General features: G+C 31.2%; 3 protein-coding genes across 5 annotated transcripts; 1 reads left to right on the forward strand and 2 right to left on the reverse strand.

Moving 5' to 3' along the window:
• Positions 1-7,873: 7,873 nt before the first annotated feature.
• LOC120277537 lies at positions 7,874-10,813 on the reverse strand. The gene is made up of 3 exons (XM_039284399.1): positions 10,449-10,813; positions 8,440-8,547; positions 7,874-8,335 (listed from the first exon to the last, which is right to left on the reverse strand). Exons 1-3 carry the CDS (start codon positions 10,746-10,748, stop codon positions 8,024-8,026), a joined length of 720 nt encoding a protein of 239 aa, XP_039140333.1. The 5' UTR covers positions 10,749-10,813; the 3' UTR covers positions 7,874-8,023.
• Positions 10,814-12,595: 1,782 nt separating this feature from the next.
• Positions 12,596-15,028, forward strand: LOC120276998 (glycosyltransferase BC10-like). The gene is made up of 2 exons (XM_039283737.1): positions 12,596-13,868; positions 14,854-15,028. Exon 1 carries the CDS (start codon positions 12,737-12,739, stop codon positions 13,787-13,789), a length of 1,053 nt encoding a protein of 350 aa, XP_039139671.1. The 5' UTR covers positions 12,596-12,736; the 3' UTR covers positions 13,790-13,868; positions 14,854-15,028.
• A 1,531-nt stretch (positions 15,029-16,559) lies between these two features.
• On the reverse strand, positions 16,560-21,810 carry LOC120277727 (protein IQ-DOMAIN 1-like). Of its 3 annotated transcripts, none has more exons than XM_039284578.1 (7): positions 21,681-21,810; positions 20,381-20,499; positions 19,373-19,600; positions 18,780-19,007; positions 17,975-18,088; positions 17,400-17,850; positions 16,560-16,900 (listed from the first exon to the last, which is right to left on the reverse strand). In XM_039284578.1, exons 3-7 carry the CDS (start codon positions 19,514-19,516, stop codon positions 16,749-16,751), a joined length of 1,089 nt encoding a protein of 362 aa, XP_039140512.1. In that variant the 5' UTR covers positions 19,517-19,600; positions 20,381-20,499; positions 21,681-21,810; the 3' UTR covers positions 16,560-16,748. The 3 variants fall into 3 exon arrangements, with proteins under 3 accessions (XP_039140512.1, XP_039140511.1, XP_039140510.1); XM_039284577.1 differs by having other exon boundaries at positions 20,381-20,513; XM_039284576.1 differs by having other exon boundaries at positions 20,381-20,523.
• Between the last annotated feature and the right edge of the window lie 1,019 nt (positions 21,811-22,829).

The raw sequence follows: 22,829 nt of genomic DNA on the forward strand, positions 1-22,829 counted from the left end.
ATAAATAAATAAATAAAAATATAATCATCACTCTCTCATGTTTTCTTGGTTGTACAGTGAATTATCTTGGGCAAGTCAGAACCATATAATTACTACAAATAAATAAATAAATAAGTATTGAGGGAGATCTTTTGTGGAATGTTTTTTTTTTTTCCCAAGAGGAACAGACAGTCCGAAGGCCCTGCTGAATCATCAGGGTGTGCACAAGTCTCGGTAGAGCAAGTGGGGGCAGGGCCCACACACACATAGGCGCTGGGACCATCCGCACACAACCACCACTCACATCTCTCAGAAATATACTCTCAACCGAGAATCAAACTCTCACCACTCGGTGAAGCGCTCTATCGGTGACCCGTATACTAATAGACCAATAGATCTTTTGAGGAATGTTAAAGTAGTCCACAACTTGTTCATCTATTCTTGTAGAATTTGTTCATGGAATGACTCGCTGTTAAATATCTCACTCTATTGTTTTTTACTTGTCATGAAGTTTTTTTTTATTTTTTATTTAATTTATCACATCAAAAATTTTATATAGCATTAATTTAATATATTTATATAATTTTTAATAAATTATAATCAACTAAATATTAGATACATATTCTATTAGTGAAGTTTTAAATAGAGGTAATTTTGAAAAGTAATAAATTTTTTTATAAAATATAAATAATTAATTAATTTTAATTAATTTTTTTAATCAGTATAAATTAGATAAATATAACAAGTTAAAAAAAAAAGAAAAAAAAAATATGTAAATTGAATTTGATGGATAAACATCCCAACCCATCTTCTAAACCATCTTGATTTGATATTACAAATTAATAATCATTAGTAAGTTTTATTTTTATAGAATTAGAGAGCCCATTGATTCCCATGTAAATAAATTAGTTGAAATATGGAATTGTTTAATGAATATTTAATGAATATTTATTTTTTAATTAAAATATATACCTTTATTTTAAAAATAGTTCTAGTCAAAATTTAATCATGATAGTTTGGTTTCCAAAGCAACTTAGTTTATGCCAACAAATTATTCTTGTAGCCAATCAAATACCATCATTTTCATTGATTTTTCAGGGATATTCAATTGCTTTGAAGCGGTCTAGAGCCCAATGTGCATTGAAGTAATACATCTCTAAAATAGATGAAATTAATATTATTTTAATAAAAAATTAAAAGAGTAGTAAAATGGGGAAATATGAGCTTTTTATATAGTATTGCTCATATCTCCATTTTAATTAAAAAAACATTATAGAAAGAGTTTAATTCAAAATTTAAGAAATACAACATTTTAACTCAAAAGAAATCAAGCTGCATCAATAACATTCTCATTACTATATAATAAATTATCTCTCCCTCACTATAAGTAGAGATTAAGTGACTAAAGTGAGCCAACATCTCCTCTGCCTTTAGTTATTCATTTCATCATAGATGTAGAAAATAACATTTTATATATATATATATATATTTTTTACCCCACTTTCTTCATTTTACTTAAAAATCACTTCACTATTTCCTTTAGTTATTAAAAAAATAAATAAATAAGTAAAATATATAATAATCTCATTGTCTCTTACTTTCTCTTCTATCTCAATTCAATTAAAAAAGTTATGAAACTCTTTGCTCACACTTCCAAAAAAGCAGCTCTTTACACTATGGTCCTTCTACCGTACCTTAATATATATACACACGCAAGTCTCAAATTAATATATATATATAGTATTATTTTAGCCAAATAGGTACAGATAATCTACTGAATAAATTTGTCAAACTTGAGGAAAAAGGTCAAAAATTAAAAATTGAAAAAAATAAAATAAAAAAACTAATGACATATCCGTGAGGGTTTCCAATTTTAGAAATGGTACGAATTCAAAGTTGTGGTCCTCTTCATGTGTCCTTTGATGCATGCAATGCATGCTATTTGGGGAAGCCCAGGGTTACTATTGCACAATGTGCTCTTAATAATTGGATCCACATCCATCTACTTTGCACCTAATAAATAAAAGTTTTTTTTATGTTTAAAAATTCAATGTCCTTGCAGGGTTATTATTTATTTATATATTTATTTATTTATGTTAAACTAATGTGAATAAACTATATCAAACTTAAGTGCAGAGATAAAAAAAAAAATTAATATATCAATTTATCTTTGTCCTCACTCTGCATAAGCTAAGATTCAAACTCATTTTTTTTGTTCAAAGACATGAAAATATTATGTATGAGATTTAGTGTTAACAGATCAAAAAGTAATTAGTTTTGTCAGATTTTTATGTACTTATATATTATTATTTGATAATATAGGCAAGCTATCTTTATACTCACACTGAACCCTTAATTATGTTTTACAAAAAAAAAAATTGTAACACTGGAATATTTATGTAGAAGTTAATAACACTATCACTCACTTATCATATAGTGATATATATATATATATATATATTTTTATAGAATACCTAATAAACTTTTATTTTTTTTAATATTTTAAATTTAAAGATAATATATTCTTAAATCATTTAAATTAGTTTGTGTATGGTGTTTCAAATAATATGAACATGGGAGTGATAATGAAAGGAGTGATAATTAAGAGGGTATTGTGTTTCAAACATTTTTACAACAAAGGAATGAATTATTCTACTCTAATCAGAAGTTGCCTTCCAATGTGTCAAGTTTGTGTACGTTGAAGGCATTCACATATATATTTATATACCCCCTTCAGTTTTTTGCCTTTTTAAACTCCATCATACATACATCATCCCATTCTTTTTTATTTTTTATTTTTTCATGTATATTAATGTATTCTATTTGCTTTACAACATCACGATCTTGACACGTGTCAAATTATGTATTGATCTTTCATAATGATAAGATGATGATGGTGGTGGTAATTATAAATTTAATCATTTAAAAAAATTAATGTCATCAAAATATTAGTTTTTCTTATAAATGTTGATAAAGAGATAAATAATAAAAGCCATGCTAGCTTCAGTGGTTGAGCTTTAATATATCCTCTTCTTTGATTGAAATTTTATAAAAGCTATATATATATATATATAATTACTCAAAATTTTCAAACTTTTTTACTATTTGTATGAATATTTCAACTTGAAAGTGTAAACCAGATTAAACAAAAATTTACATGATTATATTTCTTGGATGTTATCCAAAGATTGAATTTTATTGATGGAGTTAAATTCTTAAATTAATGTATATAGTACTTCTAGTGTTTATTTATATTAGTGTGTGTTTTTTTTAAGTATTCTATTTAGTACTTATAATTTGTCCTTTTTCTTCATTTTCCATCTATTGTACCTTGGCACATTATCCAAAATAAATATCATAAGTTGTTCAAAACATAATATATATATATATATATATATAAACTCAGTGTGCTCTATTGAATATTTTCAAATAAAAGAATGTTTCTTGTTCCCTCCACCTATTTTAGTTTTAATCAAAATTAACCACATATTTTTTTTTAAAAAAAAATTACAATGCAGTATCAAGGCACTAAATGAATAAGTTGGGAATTCTGTCTCAATTATCAATACTTTTATACATAGTCACCCCTAATTAAATAATAGTCAATATGAAATCTAGCTAAGAAGTTAAACTACTATTCATCCCAGTGTTTCTTAGGATGGATAATCACTTATATTAGATTATCTTCTAAATGTCATAACCAGTTTGTTTTTGTCTGCTAGTATTTTGCAAACTTTACATTGATCACCAGTAGATTTTAAAGTTTTATCTCGTTATCTTATTTTTTCACTTTTATAATAATATTTTGTCTAGTGTAACTACCACTTTTTATTTAAAAAAAACTATGATTTATTTATTTTAATAAAAAAAATTATTAGTAAAAAGTTTAAGGGAATATATATATATATATATAGTTTTTGGTATGTTACTATTGGTTGTGGATTCCATGTCATCATGCATGGAGATTGCTTGGCTGAGTGGTGCCAAACATAAAAATTACAGTGGGCACCTCACTTAGAAGAAAAAAGGTGAAATTATTAGTATTAATACAACAATGGTTTCTAGGTCAAGGTTGTGGTGGAGATGAATCTTTAGGTGACTATATTTCTTTTATTTGTTTATTTTATTTATTTATTTATTTACTTTTGTTATGATTGAAGAACTTTCTCGGTTGGTGCCAAATTTTGTATGAATGTGTACCTGATTCAACTAAGTACAACATTTATTAATTTAAATTATTAATTAATTAATAGTGTCATGTATTTTATTTTGGTTAAATCAGGGAAGGAATGTTTTGGATTAATAGGTTTCATTAATTAAAGAAGTATAATTTTTATTATAAAATTTGCTAAGATACCACCCAAGGAATCAAACTAATAAAACAAAATTTAAAAGTCATTATAAAGTTTGTAAATAATTAAAATGTCATTATAAAGTCGTGGAAGAGAAGATGTGCCTTATTTCACTTTTTTAAAAATATAAAAATTTAATTAATTAATTAATTAATTATTATTTTTTATGGCTGGAAGTTCATGAGTGATGATTTTTTATACTTCAACTATTTTATTTCGTTAATTTTCAAAAATATGCACATTAGAAATTATATTAATAGATAACTACAGTTTAAAAAATAATTAAAAACCCTGAATTTTTGGGATCTATGCACCCATAATTTTTTTTATTTCATGTGTTTCAATTAAACTCCTATCAATCAAATGTGATATCCACATAACATTGGGATCTATGCGTAAATTTATCATTTAAAAAAAAAATGAATTTGATGTGATTAAGACAATTTTTAGATTAAAAAAATTAATTGAAACTCATAAAATTATAGAATTTGTTTGAAACTATTATAAAATAAAAAAATTTATATTCCACCTAAATCTAGGGTATATATATATATATATATGTATGTATACGTATGTATATGCAAAACAAATTTTATTATTGAAGTATACATATGTCAATCACCTCTCAATTGGCATTGGTCCCCTATATAGAATATTTGTATCATTATCAAAGAATACAAACATCAACTCATGTATGACAAAAGAGCATTTGTGTTGTGATAGTAATTCTATGCACGTGCATGCTCCTGATTTTGCTTGTTCATATTTTTTTAAGAAGAAAAACATGTGTATATATATATATATATGACAATACGTTCTCTACGGCGTTTACATAGCATAAATAGAGAAAAAAAATAAGAAAGAGAAATTGCAAGAATTGTTATTTACGGACGATTCCCTAGTAGACTAATCATCTCTCTATATATATATATATATATATATATATATATATATATTATGAAAAAGTTGTAATAATTATAAAATGGACAAGAATAGTATCTCTAATGGATCGGTTTGTTAAAGTGGAAAGCCATGTATGCCAAATAAATGACCAGAAAGAATCAAGAGAGAAAAAAAAGGGGGAAAAATATAACTAAAAATCATGTCCACAATCTCAAATGTGAGTGGACATGCAACTCAAACCACTTTAATACCTTTTAACAAAGGAGACAAAAATCCAATCTTCACAGTACTTTCCCCTTAATTAGTTTTAAAAAGTAAAGATTTATTAATTATCTTAATCACAAAATTACCCCTAAAAAAAGTCTCTATTGGATATAAAAAAACATAGGATGGTAACATTGTGTGTATTTATATATTTTGATTCTCTTGTGGAGGAAAACAAGTGGTGAGTAGTGCACTTTTTTTTTCTTTCTTTAGATTAATCATTAATGTTGTATTATTTATTTTGGTAGGTCAAGTGGTTTAAAAAAAAATTCTAGGCAAAGAAGTTGGGAGATTCTTAAGGAGGTTGGATAACCAAATTTTTCTTGTTGATGATCAATAACCATGTTTTATTTATTTATGTTTTTTTTAATATATATATTATCAGACTGTACTAATAATGGTGTTACTTACAAATGATTTTTTATTTTATTTTTAACAATATATCTATGCAATTATGGGTTTTATTATAATTTTTTTAATAGTAAAATATATTGTTTTGGTTTTGAGCTTAGGCTACTATTTGTTTGATACATGAAAATTTGAATTACAACACAACACAATTTGTTTTACAAATAGAGTAGAAGTACAATATAAACGTAGTTAAGTATAATACAACTTCATAATTTTTTTATACCCAAAAATTATATATAAAATTTTTTCCAAGATATAACACGATAATAAAACAAACCCTTTCTTGGTTAAAATAATAATAAAAAAAACAAATTACTCTTAATAAGGTTAATTTCAATAAAATGATATAAAAACTTTGTGTTATCGATTGAGTATCAAATATAAAATAAATACAAACATCTATGTGATAACTTCACTACTTATAACGTGTTTTATTACTTATGTTGTTTTCATCTACGAATCAAATGGACTTTAATCACTATTTCTTTACAGTATGGACTTTCAACTTCTTTTTATTACTAATTAAATATATATATTGCAATTAATTCCCAGGTGTTACATGACAACTTTCCATAATATTTTTTTTAAAAAAATAATTTAATTATCTACGTTATATATGTATAGATATATGCACATTCAAGGATATTGGATATACAAATTTATTATTGTTCAATTTAAGTCATACGGATAAGTAGTGGTTAGTGAATGTGATTAGTTGTCATAATCAAGAAATGTATTAACTTTGCGCATGCTAATTGGATTTGATCTGTAAAGTGTCTGCATGGATATTAAAACAAAAAAGTTTAAAGAATTACTTAAGAGAGAAGAACATATATATAATTATATATATATACATATGACCATATTAAACATTTTTGTTTAGTGCGCTGTTGAGCTGGTACTTATCAAGATTCAAGAGCAGCAAGCTTTGAAGAGGTCCAAAGGGCAGTGTATCTTCAATTTGTCTTTATTATGTGGTTGCCACTGTTATTTTAAATTTATTAATTCTTTTTTTAAAATATAATTTTATAGTTTTGTCTAGCTTGTGAAATGGATCATGTTTGGTTTGTTGTACTTGGCTTTGCATAAGCATCTATAAAAAATGCAAAAATATTTAACACTTGGAATCAATATAGAGGACATTCTTGTTGTTTACAAGTGAAAGTGATTTATTTTATTTTATTTTATTTTTATTTTACAAATAGGTGATAAAGAAGTGAGGGACATGCATATACATGACTTAATAAGCACTTAATAAGCACTTATACCCTTATTTTGTGTAGGCATTGAAAGTTCGATCTTAAATTCTCTCCGAAACCAATACTCTACATAAATGACTTGATGTTAATAGAGACCGTTAGCAATAAAAAATTAATTATCAATTACATTCCTATGTTTATTTTAATCCTAGAATTTGAGTCTGATCACCAATCAAACATTAATTAAAACAGAGCACTGAAGCCTAGCATTGTAGTTACGTGAGTGTCAATCTTCACCGAACTCTTAAATGGTGGACCAAATTGCCCAATAAAATTTGGGTAAGTGTCAAATCTCATAAATCAAACACTAATTAAAACATAGGGAGGAAAAAGAATTTCATTTATTTGCCTTCTTTTCATGAGATGTATAGATGATGAATTTTTTCAAAAAAAATATTTGTTAGATACAAACTAAATATATTATTTGGACCTAATTCAATTTAAAAGCTTAAACTAATAAGATAGAAAAAAGTCAAATTTACATATATTCATATCCATGTTTTTCAAATTAACTAATATGGGAAGTATTAACTACTCTTAACGATAACTACATGATAAGCACATGATTAAGGTAGAAGTTACAATGCACATACACATCTGAGAAATGCTAAAGCAACTGACAACCATGTGAGGAAGAAAGGGGAACGAGCAGCCAAATGATGAATTTTTGAAGCAGCTAGAAATTTATTAAAAAATAAATAACTAATCCGATATGATCAATAGAGTGAAGGAATGAAACAAATGTCAATAATAATGTACAAAGAAAAATGAACAGAGAGTATGGAAAACAGATCATAAAGATAGAATTGTACAACAACAATGTTGATCAAGAGATCAAGAATCACTAACAGGAAGCTAGATTATGTTATTGAACTGGCTGGTTAGAGAATTTTTAAGGTTAGAATACAGGCCAAACAGGGAGTATTGGCGGAGGTTTGATATCTCATACCATGAATTGAGCACAGAATCGTGCTTGTCGGTGCCTGAGAAAGCCAGTTGGACGCCGATGCTGCAATCAACCTGGCCGTTGTGCCCCTTGCAGCTGGTTGTTTTGACGGCACAATATTGTTTGTTAAGGCAAACAAAAGAGGACGTACCTGAACATGATGAACAACCATCTGTCTTCCAGTATAAGTTTTGGAGTGTTCCCTTATTGAACTCCAGTACCTGATGGGCATGTACCGATTGATTGATTAATAGCTAAAAAAAAAGTTTAGAACTTTGTAGTTTGTGTCTCATTTTATCTTTGGTTGGCAAAGATGCAAGCTTACCAGTGTGAAACTGGTGACTGTGAATGAACTGTTTCCAACGAAAATAGGAAGGGACCTCGCTGCATATTTCCTGCCAGCAAATGCCACCATGAATCCAGTGGCGGTTGCCTGGAAAATCCAGAATGGACTCCATTAATACTATGAAATCTCAAGCGATGAAGACATATTCAGTTTAAACCAAAATATTAAACTTCACCAATCAAAGGAAGAGGTGGCAGTAATGTTGATGTTAATGAAGCAGCTTTTAAAGATTACAGGCGCTGTTTTATGATATCGGTGTCATATGTAAGGAGAATGAAACTTTTCTGACTAATTACCAGTCTAGTTAAAATAATTCAAAAGCAGCAAGCATAAAACACATGCAACTTCTATGATATTTGACGTACACTAGAATAAGAAATAAGTCAAAAGATAAACAAGTGAGCAGCACCAAAACTTTAATCTAAATGTCTATACAAAGTTGCAACAAATAGAGGACAAAGGTTTATTACATACATTACAGCACATGGAGAAAATATGAAGAATACAATGACAGACCCATGAAAAACAATTTTGATAATGTAGTTCTTATCTCAGCAAATAAAGGAGTTCCCAAAAGAAAAAAAAGTCAAAAGTTCTGAAGGTATTTCTAAACATAGCGAGCATATATAAAATCTCTGGGGATCTAATGATAAGATGGTTCCTTCTCATACTGCATTAGAAGTGATTATTGTCACTATAAAACGATTATATTAAATAATTGCCAATATAAAAAACTACAGCCCAGTTCAAACCCAATCTCCATGCAACCAACCTAAAAAATTAATAGTCAATTCCATGCACAAAGCCTAATCTGAATCAAGTAAAGGGGTAAGGTTGAAATCATGCTAGACAGCTGTTGCACCAGCCCATCACAGTGAGTCCAAAAACATGAAATTGGGCAAGAACTAATTTTTTGTACACTAAACATGTTTTTGTAATGTTCTGTAACATTGACGGAAAGATGTATATTTCTCCTGGACATTCCTGATTCAAGTATAAATGTCGGGCAAAGAATTGCTTTTCAACTTCATGTGTCTAAAGAAACAAAGGAAACATAGAAACAGACTGGTCAGTGGAGGATCTTAATACACTTTGTACTGTAAAAATAAAGAACTAGAGGTTACTGGCTGTCAAACAAGACAGCTATCCTAAAAACCTACAATGCCAATAAGCGACGTGCTAGAATTAGTTGTCTGCAGAATAAGTTAACAACCAACAGTCATTTTTTTTCACTAAAACCAACCCAATATCATTTACAGGGTCTTCATTCTCATCAGTTCACAAATATTTTAAACAAAATGTGTCCATTTCAATTTCTCCAATCATTTCCATATCCAATCAGCTACTCAATTACATAGCCTCCTCCCCACACAACTATTAGATCAGCAAGCTAGTTTGCCATCGGTATTCTTCCTTTAAAAAATCCCAGGAAGACTAGCATGATGTTCAAATTGAAAGAAGGGGTAATAACAAATGTCACATTACAGATATCTTCAATTTTCAATGCTTCACTAGTAGCAAGTTATCATGCTAATGTTCAATTTGGTGTCAAAATTGAAGCAATAGGTTTACCAATGGCATTACCGGTTGTAAATTCAGAATGGGATTATGAACCTGCCATTACCTAATTACTCATAAAGCATTCAACCTCATTGGTACATAATCTCACACAACAAGACAACAAAGCCTAAAATGAAGCTCAGATATCCACCAACCAATGCCATGTAACTTGCAGTTCAACATCTTATTCATAATCCATTTCCTAAAAAATGTGGAATTTTAGAGAGTTTTCTTGCTCACAAATCACAATCCTGTAAAAATCTAGTGTTCAATTTCTACTTCTCAATTCCCTTATCAAAATTATAAATAAACAAGCAGAGATCGATAAACTGTCAGCACAAAATAAGAATAACTTTCTAACAAAATCAAGAGACATATAGATCTAGAAACCCTAAAATGGAACCGATCAATGGTGGGAGAGAACGTACAGAGGACAAGGAGGATGTGTTGACGGTGAGGAGGGAGATCTCGTCGACCTTAGGGCGGAAGACGGCAAGGTAAGCGCCATTGTTGGAGGAGAGTCGAAGACGGCTATCGCAAGGGGAGAGCTGGGTTCCATTGAAGATGAATGATTCCGGCGGCGCGATTGCTACGCCGACGGTGAAGCCATCCCACCGCTGGATCTTGGCGTCCGAACAAGGCTGGAACACCGAGTTCTGATCTCCGGCCTCCACAGCCACCATCAACGCCGCCATGATCACCACCACCACCGTCGCCGGCACCGCCATCGCTTCAATCTCTCTCTCTCTCTCTCTCTCTCTCTCTCTCTCTTTCCGGGGTTCGTTCGAATTGATTGGAAAGCACGAAAGAAGTCAAAGGCTTTGTTTTGGCTTTGTTTGGGAAACCGTTTCACTGAGTTTCAAAATAAATAATGATTAAAAAAAACGCGGGTTTTCTCAGTTCACTGTCATTCTCATCTCTGTAATGATCAGAATAAAAATAAATAAATAAATAAAACAATAGAATATAAATTTATGCTTATAATTAAAAAAAAATTTAAAAAAAGACAACAGGATTCATAGCTTAGTAGCGTTAGAGTATCCCGAGTTTAATTTTTGGTAGATGTATTAGCAATAATGGATCCCTGATGTGGGTTTGAGTTTGCTATCAAAGCCACACACACCATGATTATATTGGTTGTCGTATTTATAAAACATAACTATAAATTATTTTATTATGTTAAAAATTGAGTAGAATGGTTATCACCAATTTACTAAAATTATTTTATTATAATTTTAAAATATTTATAATTTAAAATTTTATATAAATATTATGATGATTTTTAGGAAGTTTGAATACTATTTAAGCATATATTTTTTTAATAAATATGAATAAATCATTTGTCAGAAATAGCACATGAGAGGAGCTAAACTCTATAACATTTATGTCTTCTACCTACATGGCAAATTGAAACAAACAAATACTATTAAAAAGCTTTCTCCATCTAAAACTCTATTTGTGATGTGTATAATGAATTGATATAAAATAGCTATCATTAATTTTGTGGTATTTTATTTTTGTTGTTTATATGAGAATGCGTGGAGAGGGTCTGGTTGCATATAGTACAAAACACATGACAAATAAAAATAAATATATAAAACATCAGCAAAAATTTCTCCTTCTAAAAGTCTATTACCAAATTATGTTAAAAATTAAAATAAATAAATAGATAGCCCAAATAGCTTGTCCACATTCCTAAAATAATAATAATAAAATAAATACATAACACATAGTTATATATGTGATATTTTGTACTAATTAAGTAATTACGTTGTTGGTTGCCTCAATCACCTTCGTTTGTAAAACTTCTTTTTTTTCATTGAATTATGGCCTACTCACTTAAATGAAGAAACATTGTAATAAATTAATTTTCCATTTACTATTATATCATAAAAAATAGTGAATTAAACCCAACCAACTAAGTATATACATATAATTTTGAGGGTTTTTTTTTTCCTAATAGACCACAAGCATCCATTTAAGAGATTGTCAAAAGGACAAATAGGTATAGAGATGCGCTACAAACCTCTTAGAAAAAATCCTCATGTTATGTAATCTCTTATAGAGGTAAAACTACTATTTCTCCTATAGAGGACTGACTTATGAACCGTGCATGAACATTATAGAAATAGTACTACCAGGGAAAGGATTCGAACCCTTGCTCTCTCACTTGCACTCTTGTGTTATATCATTGGGTTATCCAATGATTACCTAATTTTGGATTTTTCAGAAGAATGCACATAAAAAAAGTTAAAAAAAAAAATTATTGTATTGTTTTATTATTGTTATTATTATTTCCAAAATTTTTTATTTTTTTAAAGTGATTTTTACCTATCACTTATAATTATATATATGATCAACTAACAATAATCCAAATGATAAAGTGTTACATCACTTAAGCAATTAATTTTGAACCCACTAAAAAAACATTGTGGAAGATGTTTAAGTCCGAACTCATGCATACTCTTCAAAAAACCAGTACATAATATATCATTGTATAAATATAGTCATTTTCTTCATATTTAATAAATAAATAAATAAATAAATAAATAAAATTTAAGTACCATTACCAACACCAAAAATTATTCCAATCAAATCTCCAATGTCTATATACATACACTCACAACTCTCATGCACAACAATACACACAACAAACTCACAAAAAAGAAAGAAAGAGTGAGAGATTTAAAGTAAATCAAGAAAGAAAGAAGAGATAATGACAACACTACCCCTACCCCCACTAGCCCCACTTCTCCTTCTCCTTCTCTCCCTCCCTCTCATCTTCTTCCTCTCTCCCCATCATCTTCTCCCCCAAACCCTAATCTCCATTACCAACCCTTCCGATCTCGACGACCATCTCCTCCGCCGTGCCTCTCTCCTCTCCTCCTCCTTCACCTCTCCTCCTCCTTCTGCTCCTCCTAAGATCGCTTTCCTCTTCCTCACCATCTCCCCCGATCTCCCCTTCTCCCCTCTCTGGACTCTCTTCTTCTCCTCCCACTCCTCCCTCATCTCCATCTACATCCACTCCTCCATCCCTTCTCCTCATCCTCCTCCTCCTCTCCCTTTCTCCTCTTCATTCAATCCTCGTTTCATCCCTTCAATCCCCACCTCCCGTGGTTCCCCATCTCTAATCGCCGCCGTTCGCCGTCTCCTCGCCGCCGCTCTCCTCGACGACCCTCTCAACGCCTTCTTCACTCTCCTCTCTCCACACTGCATCCCTCTCCGCCCTTTCCCCTCCTTCCACTCCACCCTCTTCTCCCCTTCCCCTCCTCTCAGCTTCATCGAGATCCTCCCTCCCGATCCTCTCTTCCTCTATCCTCGCTACATCGCTCGCGGCCCTCCCGAATCCACCATGCTCCCCGAGATCCCCTTCTCTCAATTCCGCGTCGGATCTCAGTTCTTCACTCTCTCCCGCCGTCACGCCCTTCTCGTCGTCCGCGATCGCCGTCTCTGGCGCAAGTTCCGCCTTCCCTGCTTGCCATCCAGCCTGGATTCTTGCTACCCAGAGGAACACTACTTCCCCACCTTGCTCTCCATGATGGATCCAGAGAGCTGTACTAATTTTACCTTGATGAATGTTAACTGGTCTGATAATGTTGATGGCCACCCACGTCTCTACTCGCCGGAGGAGGTATCGCCGGAGCTAGTGAGGACCTTGAGGAAGTCTGAAGATTCCAACCATGAGTTCATGTTTGCAAGGAAATTCTCTCCTGAATGTTTGCAGCCATTGATGGACATTGCTCAAACTGTGATCCTCAAGGAAGAGTAGCTGGATATGGATCAATGCTTGTTTTTGCTGCCAAATTTGCAGCTTTTTTTGCTGCGTTTTTGCTGCAGCACTACCTCAGGTAGGTTAGTTTTTCTTTTGTCTTTTTTTTTTTTATTTTTATTTTTATTTAATAATCAATAATTTCTCTTGCAAACTTGCCTATATATATATATATATAACAAATGTTCTTTGAGTTCAATTAGTATCGAATTTTTACATAGGACATTTATTTTTGGGAGCAATCAAAATCGAATCTCATGTTTTGCTTGAGGTGAGAACGTGTGGGTTGACGTTTAGTCTTACTTTCTGCACGTGCACGTCCTTGAATTCTAATGTTTGTCGTCTTTCTCAAAATGTTATACTTTTTGTGTATACCCTTGTAAAAATCAAATTTTGATGTGCATAGAAAGTAAACTATATACATATATTGATATATATATATATAATTTTTTAGTGTGAAAGTAGTCAAATAGATATTGGTGTTTTGTGGGGGATTTGTGCAAGTGTTCTATTTAATAAGGATGTGGATAGAATTATGAATTTTTATAGGGTGTGCATGCAAATTTCTGATGTTTTTGTTTTATTACGTGCATGGGTTTAAACAGTACGTTAAATTTAGTGATTGTAAGTAATTCTATTAAGTTTTATGCTTTTAGAGTGGATTGAATCTAATTAATATGTAGTCTAGCAGGGATGGAAACATGATTATATTATACGTTTGTATGTATTAGAGTAAATGTATATAGTCCGATCTCAAGTTTTATATATGTTTGTGGTCGATTGGAACTGATGAGTGATGGCAATAGATATTACTATTTGCATGCATGCAATTCTTGAGACCTTGTTATTCAGAGAGTGTTGGATTTGATGCAAATTGATTTGAAGTATTAATGACAAACTAGTTTTATTACTTGCTAGTTGCTAAACTCATTCATAATCATTCATAATTTTTTTTACAATGATTTGAAAGGTTGCTTATTAAGTCTAGGATGATTTTGATCTCATTATATATATATATATATATATATAACTTTGTTCGGTTTTCATGGCCAATTTGTATACAGGGTTTGGTGAGCAAAGGACCATGGACAAGTACTGATGAAGGAGAAGTGCGTCATCCATTTATATATGTAGAATTATACCAATGTAAAATTTGTTATTTACTTCTCAGATAATTTATAATGTTACTCTTTTTTTAACCAAATGTAAACACAGCATGTATTTCTTTTCTTTATTTTAATTTTTAAGAAATCATATGCATATAGCCTTTACAAAGACAAAAAAAAATTTTCTAACGTCATTACCGAGTGGCTCCTAATTTGAATTTCTCTGGATTTATTTATATGTATAATAATATAACATATATATATTTTGCATATACATCCCCAGAAAATTCATAATTGAACTAGACCACCAACACCGCCGCATGTTTATTTTCTAGTACATCTCAGGTATAAATATAAATATTAATAATGGAATTATTTTTATATTATGGCATTCACATATAGCTGTAGAGCATCACAGAAAACAAAAAAAGAAGAGAGAGAGATAAAGACAAGGGTGAAAAGTGAGGGCTGGCAATAATAACAAGAAATAATGGCTAAGAGTTGTGCTGGGCTGAAAAAAAGTGAATTTGTTGGTTTTAAAAAAAGTTTTTAAATTTATTTATTTATTTATTTTTGCAGAGGAAGATAGAAGAATGTGATTGAAGGGTCACTGTTGAAATAGTGATTTAACGGTTGTAATGTACTCGATACCATTTATAGCACTATTGATGACACTGTTTAACTTATGATGTTCACTACACTAGTCATAATATACAACTGTTAAATTACGGCTGATATACCGACGTCTGTAGAGGATTGGCCCTCTTATATTATTATTAATTTACTAAGTATTTCCTCCGGCTTCACATCTGAATTTTAATATTTTATGAAAATTTTGAGATAATATCATATATAAAATAATATAATTAAACAACTTTTACCATGAAGCTATTGTATATTTTGAATTTCAAAGGTCTTATGGACATTTATTGCATAAATAATTATGATATAATTAATTTTTTTTAATTATTAATATTATGAGTAATATAAAGAAAAACTTAAATATTATAAAAAATTGTTCGTTGAAACGCTCTTGGAGTAGATTATACATCAGTTTTAAAATAATATCATATATAAAATAATATAATTAAACAACTCCTACATGAAGCTATTGCATACCTTGAATTTCAAAAGTCTTATGGACATTTATTACATAAATAATTAAGTATAATTAATGTTTTTAAATTATTAATATTATAAATTATATAAATAAAACTTAAATGTTATAAAAAATTTAAAATTGTTCCTTGAGACGCTCTCGGAGTAGATTATACATCTACTTTAATAGTATGTATAGATTATACACACAATTTTACACATCACACCTTTGACAAAAAATACATAGATACTCAGATAATAATATCATGATCTAAACAATAATAATTTCCCCTGACTAAGTTATTAGGAGCATCACTTTAAATTTTAACTCAACAATTTGAAGTATTAAACCAGAAATGAAAATTTTTTCATCACTACAGAAAGTGCAGAGTTAATAACTTAATACTCCCAAAAGTCAAAACTCAAAACCATTCTATTGGCCAAGCATTAAGAATACTCACAAACAATTTTAACACAAATTTTAAGTTCAAGAGCATCCCTCAAGATTTAGGCAAACAACTGACTTAGCATATAAACATATGAATCAAAAACCTCAACACAATAAATACAAGAGAAATACAATAACAAATAAAACAACAATGCAATGGAATACACCACAATCTCTCACAAAGCAAGAATCACAACCAACCAAACTTCATCAAATCCTGTCAGTAATCTGCATAACATTGACACAGATACACAAGAGTTTATATACAGACCAACAGGATGATTAATAAACTTCAAAGAAAAGCCCCTTAAGTTTGTGGTTCAATTTGATTTGCATCAGGATCCAACAGTTCTTTGGTTTGGTTTGCTTCTCTTTGAGTAACATCTTTGTTGGGCTTCTGAGCATTAGTTGATTTGTTGATTGTCGTCCTGCCGGATGGCCGGTTTCCCGCTCCGACTCCTGTTCGCGATTAGTTGGCATGCTTTATACTTCCGTACACAATGCACCACTAAATCATATTAACTAACTAATAATCCCACATACTAAGTAAATATGGATATAAATACAGAAGTCCAGGTCATTCGTCCTACTAGTTTAAGCTTTTGTGTTGAACCAAGTCTATCTAACATGCATCTATTTTGAATCTAACATAATACGAGAACCTGGTTAATTGATTTATTTGCAACACAACTAGCCAAACTTAATAAGAATGTATCACAAATGGCATATTAAAGGTAACTAATAGTAAGTTCGTGAAATATTATGGATTTAGACATTTATGATGATGTCTCTCGTCTTATTATCATAAGCTTGAAACTTTTGGATTCAATAGACACATTTAATGTGTTTGGTTTCTATCTAACAAATCACAACAGATGATTTTAGTTCATAAGGCATCATGTAAAAAAAAATCAAGTTATAATTTTCAGAACTTAGAAATCAGTATTTCTCAGCTTACCATTGCCTTGGAGGGACAACCGTTTCTTAGACTGGAATTCCGATGATTTAGATCTTTCCTTTGGATTGCTGAGGGACCTCGGACCCATTCCAGATGGTCTTGACATGACTTCTCCCATTCCTTCCTCAGTTGATGGTTTAGTTCTAGACTTTACTGACGGCATGCTCACAGAGCGGCTTGATGAAGAGCCACTTCCCTCGGAATGAGATTGACCCATTTGCAGCCTTGCAACAGGTTTTCTGCCAACAGGTTTCGGCCTGGTCTTAGTTCCGGAATTTACGTCTGCTGATTCTGTGTCATGGGTTGGAACACCATCTTTCTGGTTTATGTCGAGAAATCGATTTTCCCATGGTCGAACAGCCATCCATCTTTCCAACCAATTCCATCCCCAATTGCTTTTATCTGGCACGAACCCAGGTGGGGCTGTCTGCTGCCTGGAACCTGCTTGCCACTGCCATGGAAAATAATAACATTCATGTGGACTGTTCGGAAGCAATTAGTTCTCTTTTGTTTACAAAGAGATAGCCATTGTCTCGGAAACAGGTGATAACTCTGACTTGAAGAAAATAGTGCACCTGATGAGAAAGAGCATACGCCATTGCTCTCTCACGCTTTGCCGCAGCTTCTTGCCGTTTTAGCAACTTCGCTTGAATATCTTCGACAGACCCAACACTGTCACACCAGCCGTCCTGAACAAGCCAAAAGAGAATTCGAAAGAGCACTACATGTGATAAGAAACATGAAGGACAATCAAAAGAATGGGTTCAATGAAAATTGGCAAACACTCAAGATTCTATTCTTAGTAGTTTAAAGAGTGGAAGATTCAAGATAGTTTGTATGTAAGACAGATGAAGACCTCATTATCCCTTTGTGCAACATATTTTTCAAGGAAAAGTCAGTGAATTTTAGGGACAGAGACTATGAATTATATGATTTTTAACAATTGCTGGCTTTATGATGAGAAGAGAGTATTCACAAAAAAGAAGAAATAAATTAAAATAAAGTTTGAATCATGATATTAAGTGATGCTTCAAGGAAGATGAAAACATGATGAAGTTGAGGAATTAACACAGTTTGGATCTTACGAGTAGGAATTTTAGCAAATAATACAAATAATTGGCAATGTATCTTAATGAACGTGTAAAAAAATGTATCTTAATGAATGTTTGCATTGAAGATTAGTTGGGGAAATTCATTCCCAATGGCAACATGGATTTTATGATTGCAAAGATGGAATCTCAGGAAACCTGGGTTTCACCATCAAATGGATTTTGCAACTTACACCCTTGTCAGATCATAACATTCAGGTAATAACTGAGTCTTGGTTATAAGCTTAGTTCGATCATAATTTTTTAACATTAAAAAATTTCATGGCCATACCTCTATTTCTCGAACATGAGCCTCAAGTTCCAGTTGTTGCTGTAGCTTTTGCTGTCCTAGTTGACTTTCCAACGCCATCCGAACTCGTCTTGCCCTAACACGAGCCTGCACTCTCACTAAGGCTTGCATGCATCGAAGAGTTATAGCAGCTTGCTTTCGAACAGCATGCCCCCTGACAAGAGCTTGAAGTCTAACCAATCCTTTCAGAGCTCGTAATGCTCTCCTAGCCTGAAAAAAACAGCACTCCGCATCATCAAAAATATCTTTGTGAAACTACTAGCTCCTCCATAGAGTAAACATCTAAGATGGTAAATAATGTGACTGTGGGTAGCTACAAGCTACATGCACTCGCAATAAACTGTCTGAAATTAATCGATAATTATATGTATAATCATAGATATCTAAGACCATGATAATTTGCATCAGTTAAAAAAAAAAATCGTAAACCTTGGTATGTGATGTTATATATCCATAACGATAAGGGCAGGAAGCCAATAGAGAAAACAATGAACTATCATGTTATTCTTAGACCAATATTTTATAAAAGGGCGCATAATAGCTCAGAAACTCATAAAAATGAAAGGTTCTACTACCAGAAAAGCTCGAAAAGCGGTTTGAATCATAGTGGCAGCCCAGTCCTCCTTTACATTTTGCTCAGTTTGACAAGACACTTGAACATGGAGCGAAGTGGAAGGGGAAGAAGCTGAATTGGAACTAGAATGTCTAACTTGTGGCATAGCCCCATCAGCAAATTCATCATCTATACTAGCACCATTGACATTAACAGAGTATTTTTCATGTCGATTAGCAGCATCTCCTTTCTGAATAAAAGAAAGACATATAAGAAATTGTCCCAGCAGAGTACAAAAACAACAACAATTCTGTGACAACTAAGCTCCATACAAATTTTCAATATAAACCGCATAATAGCATTAAAAAAATGAAGAACAAAGCAAAAGATAACAGGCTGACCATGTCATTCTGGTTTTTTCGGAGGCACAAAAGAATACACATTCTGATTGTTACAAACATTACCTATTTTGTCCCAATGTTCATAGCTTGAACCATCTTATTTGGCAAAAGGTTGTCACCTTAACAAAATAGAAAAAAGAAGTTGTTCATCGGCAGTATCCCTTAGTTTCATGATCTTGCTTCCCATACATGTTCTATGATTTGCGAGTATGGCATAAAAGAAGCCATCTTTAAGAAGTCCAAATTTCACTTAAGTTCAATTGATCCACATCAGTGCCTCAAAAAACCACATGAATCTTATTCAGAGTAAGTAGTTCAACAAACCGTCTAAACATCAGCATTCGACAAGTCTTTTAGGATGTGATAGCTTCCTATAACAACTTATCAACTGAATTATGATTTCAAGTAATTATTTTTACATATTAAAAAGTGAGGCACAACCTTTGACAATTATAGGCCAATTTATTTGACACAAAGCATATTGATTACTGGTAGCTATTAATTTCTATTTCCAAAAATAAATTCCCAAACAAATAAGGCAGATAGTAGCATGCGAGCAACATTGGAACATAAAACTCAGCAAAGGTTGGCAGAAGCACATCACAAAAAGCTATAGCAATTTTACCCACATTTTCATCCTTTTCCTGAATTTTGAGACTTCTCTGATTTTCTTAGCCCGACAAGTGTCCTAAGCCACTTTCCTGATATCCCCATGATTGTTACTTTTGCTTCATATGATCACGAAGACCTGTGAGTGAATACCTGCGATCAACTTTTAGTAAAAAACAAACATCATCAATATTTCAATTCAGAACCACAACTTTCAGAACTCATAAACAACAATACCACCGATGACAAAGCTAGAACTTCAAACAAAACTACTAGAAACTACAAAAGTTTTGCAAAAAAAAAAAATGGTATTATGAACGTCAATATAGGAACATTAATGCCAGTCAAATAACAGAATGCTTAATCATGAGACAAAGACAAAAAACAAGAAGCCAAATGAATCAGGAGATGGAAATTAGTTCTAACATGAAACCATGGAGTTGACACATACAAGGGGTTAGCAAACATTCAAGTCATCATGAACAAAGAACAAAGTCACAAAAGCATAGCAAGATAAAAATTTCAGCTACTGGAATAATCCCTTCATTGAAGTGGCATTCTTCAAACTAACCGAAAGTTAAAAAAGAAGAAAAAAAAAATACTCTAAACTAACAAATGAAAATCAACCAAACCCAAGTAAAGGAGTGTAAGAACTCAAGCCCCCGTTTTAAGGGAAATCTTGGATAAAAAATTTAGCAAACAAACAGCATGGCAACCAATCCCCAGGCAACAGTAGTAAACTAGAATCTCAGCACAAAAACTCTAAACCAACAAATCAAAAAACCATACAAAACAAAACAAGTGAGACTTCAAGAAGGAATTTTGAAGCTACATTCTTGATCAACTTGCAACAATTACTCAGCCATCAAACTCCATACAAGAAAGCTTCAAACCATTACCCCCAAATGAAGAAAGTGAGATTTCAAGCAACCATTTTGAACCGAAAAAGCCAAGAATTTTAGACCAACGATCTTGTTCAACTTGCATAAAATCCTCTAATTGCACCTCAAAATTGAACCTTTGAACTTCTTAAGAGAACAAGTGAGGATTCAACAGCCATAATGGACTAAAAAAAAAAAAACCAAAAATGTAAAGCAAGAATCTTTTCCAACTTGACAACAACCACTCAAATCACAAGCCAACAACCAAAATCTCAAGAATTAAAAATAAAAAACCAAGCCATTAAGTGTGAAAACTCAAGCAACCATTTCTCAGACAAAACCAAACAAAAATAAAGAAAAATTAAGCAGAAAACTTGCTCTGATGGCTGGATCTGAAGAGAAAACAGAAAGCAAGAAGGGATCCAGAGGCCAAGCTCACCAGAGATCCTTGGCTTTTCAATCGGATCCTATGCAATTAGGATGAAAAGATCATTCCTTTTTTCCTCCCTGCTTTCTCCCATTGTCTTCTGTCTGCTGCTGCTCACCAGGTTTTCATTCTTTCTTTTCTCTTTTTTTTTTCTTCTAATTTTTAAATTTCTTTTTAATTAATATAAATTAAAAAGTTTTTTTTTAAATTTTTTTTATTTACACTGTGAACAGCAACATCTGAAAAGCTTTTGGCAGGTAGTGCTTGGCAGTGTGTTTTAAGTGAGCATTGAATTTTGTTTTATTTTTAATTAATCATTGAGTTTTGTACTAATTTTGACTTAATTCTCTTTTTTTTTTTTAATTTTTTTAGTTTTTTGGGATTGGTTTGTCTTTTGCCTTCTTTAAATAAATTCAAAATTAGTTTGTGAGATATTTATTTGAATAAATGATTTTTTTTCGCGGTAAGAGAAAGAGAAATATTAAAAAATAAATTTTTATTTTTATTTCCTATAAATATGTCAAAGTGGGCAAGCACAACAACTTATTCCTTTTTTTTCTTCCTTAATTTTCATTTTTTTAAAATAAAATAAAAAAATATATACTTTGTGAATTTCTTGTTTTATTTTATTTTTAATAATTTTACTGTGTTAATGGCCTCTTAATTTATTAATATCAATTTATTTTGAAAAATATCGGAGATTAATCCAAAGCCCAAACAAAATATCTGACTTATGGTATTTATTTAATAAAAATAATTATTGTAAAAAAAATTGAGGAGAAAATGTAAATTTAATTTTTTATCTTTCTATAAAAATATAGAAGTGGGCATGCACAAACAAGACTTTCATATTGTGATGCTTATGAATGTGTCCCTTTAAGTTGCATCATAGTTTGGTGGTTGGTCTCTAGCTTGTATTTATGTCCATGTTTATCAATAAATCCATGGGAACGATAAATCTATGGTTTATTGTGATTGATAAATATCAATGTGGATTTAATTTTGTTAAAGTGGTTTTATGTTTGCCATGAGTCCACTAGAAACTATGTTTGACATCTTTTTAAGTTATTGATTAAATAAATAATTAGGTAAAACCTAAAAGCAAAACTAGCCAAATTCATCATATTAATAGGTGCTTAAATATATCGAGAAAAAAAGGGT

Source organism: Dioscorea cayenensis, chromosome 15 (genome assembly GCF_009730915.1).
Source record: "Dioscorea cayenensis subsp. rotundata cultivar TDr96_F1 chromosome 15, TDr96_F1_v2_PseudoChromosome.rev07_lg8_w22 25.fasta, whole genome shotgun sequence".
NCBI lineage: Eukaryota > Viridiplantae > Streptophyta > Magnoliopsida > Dioscoreales > Dioscoreaceae > Dioscorea > Dioscorea cayenensis.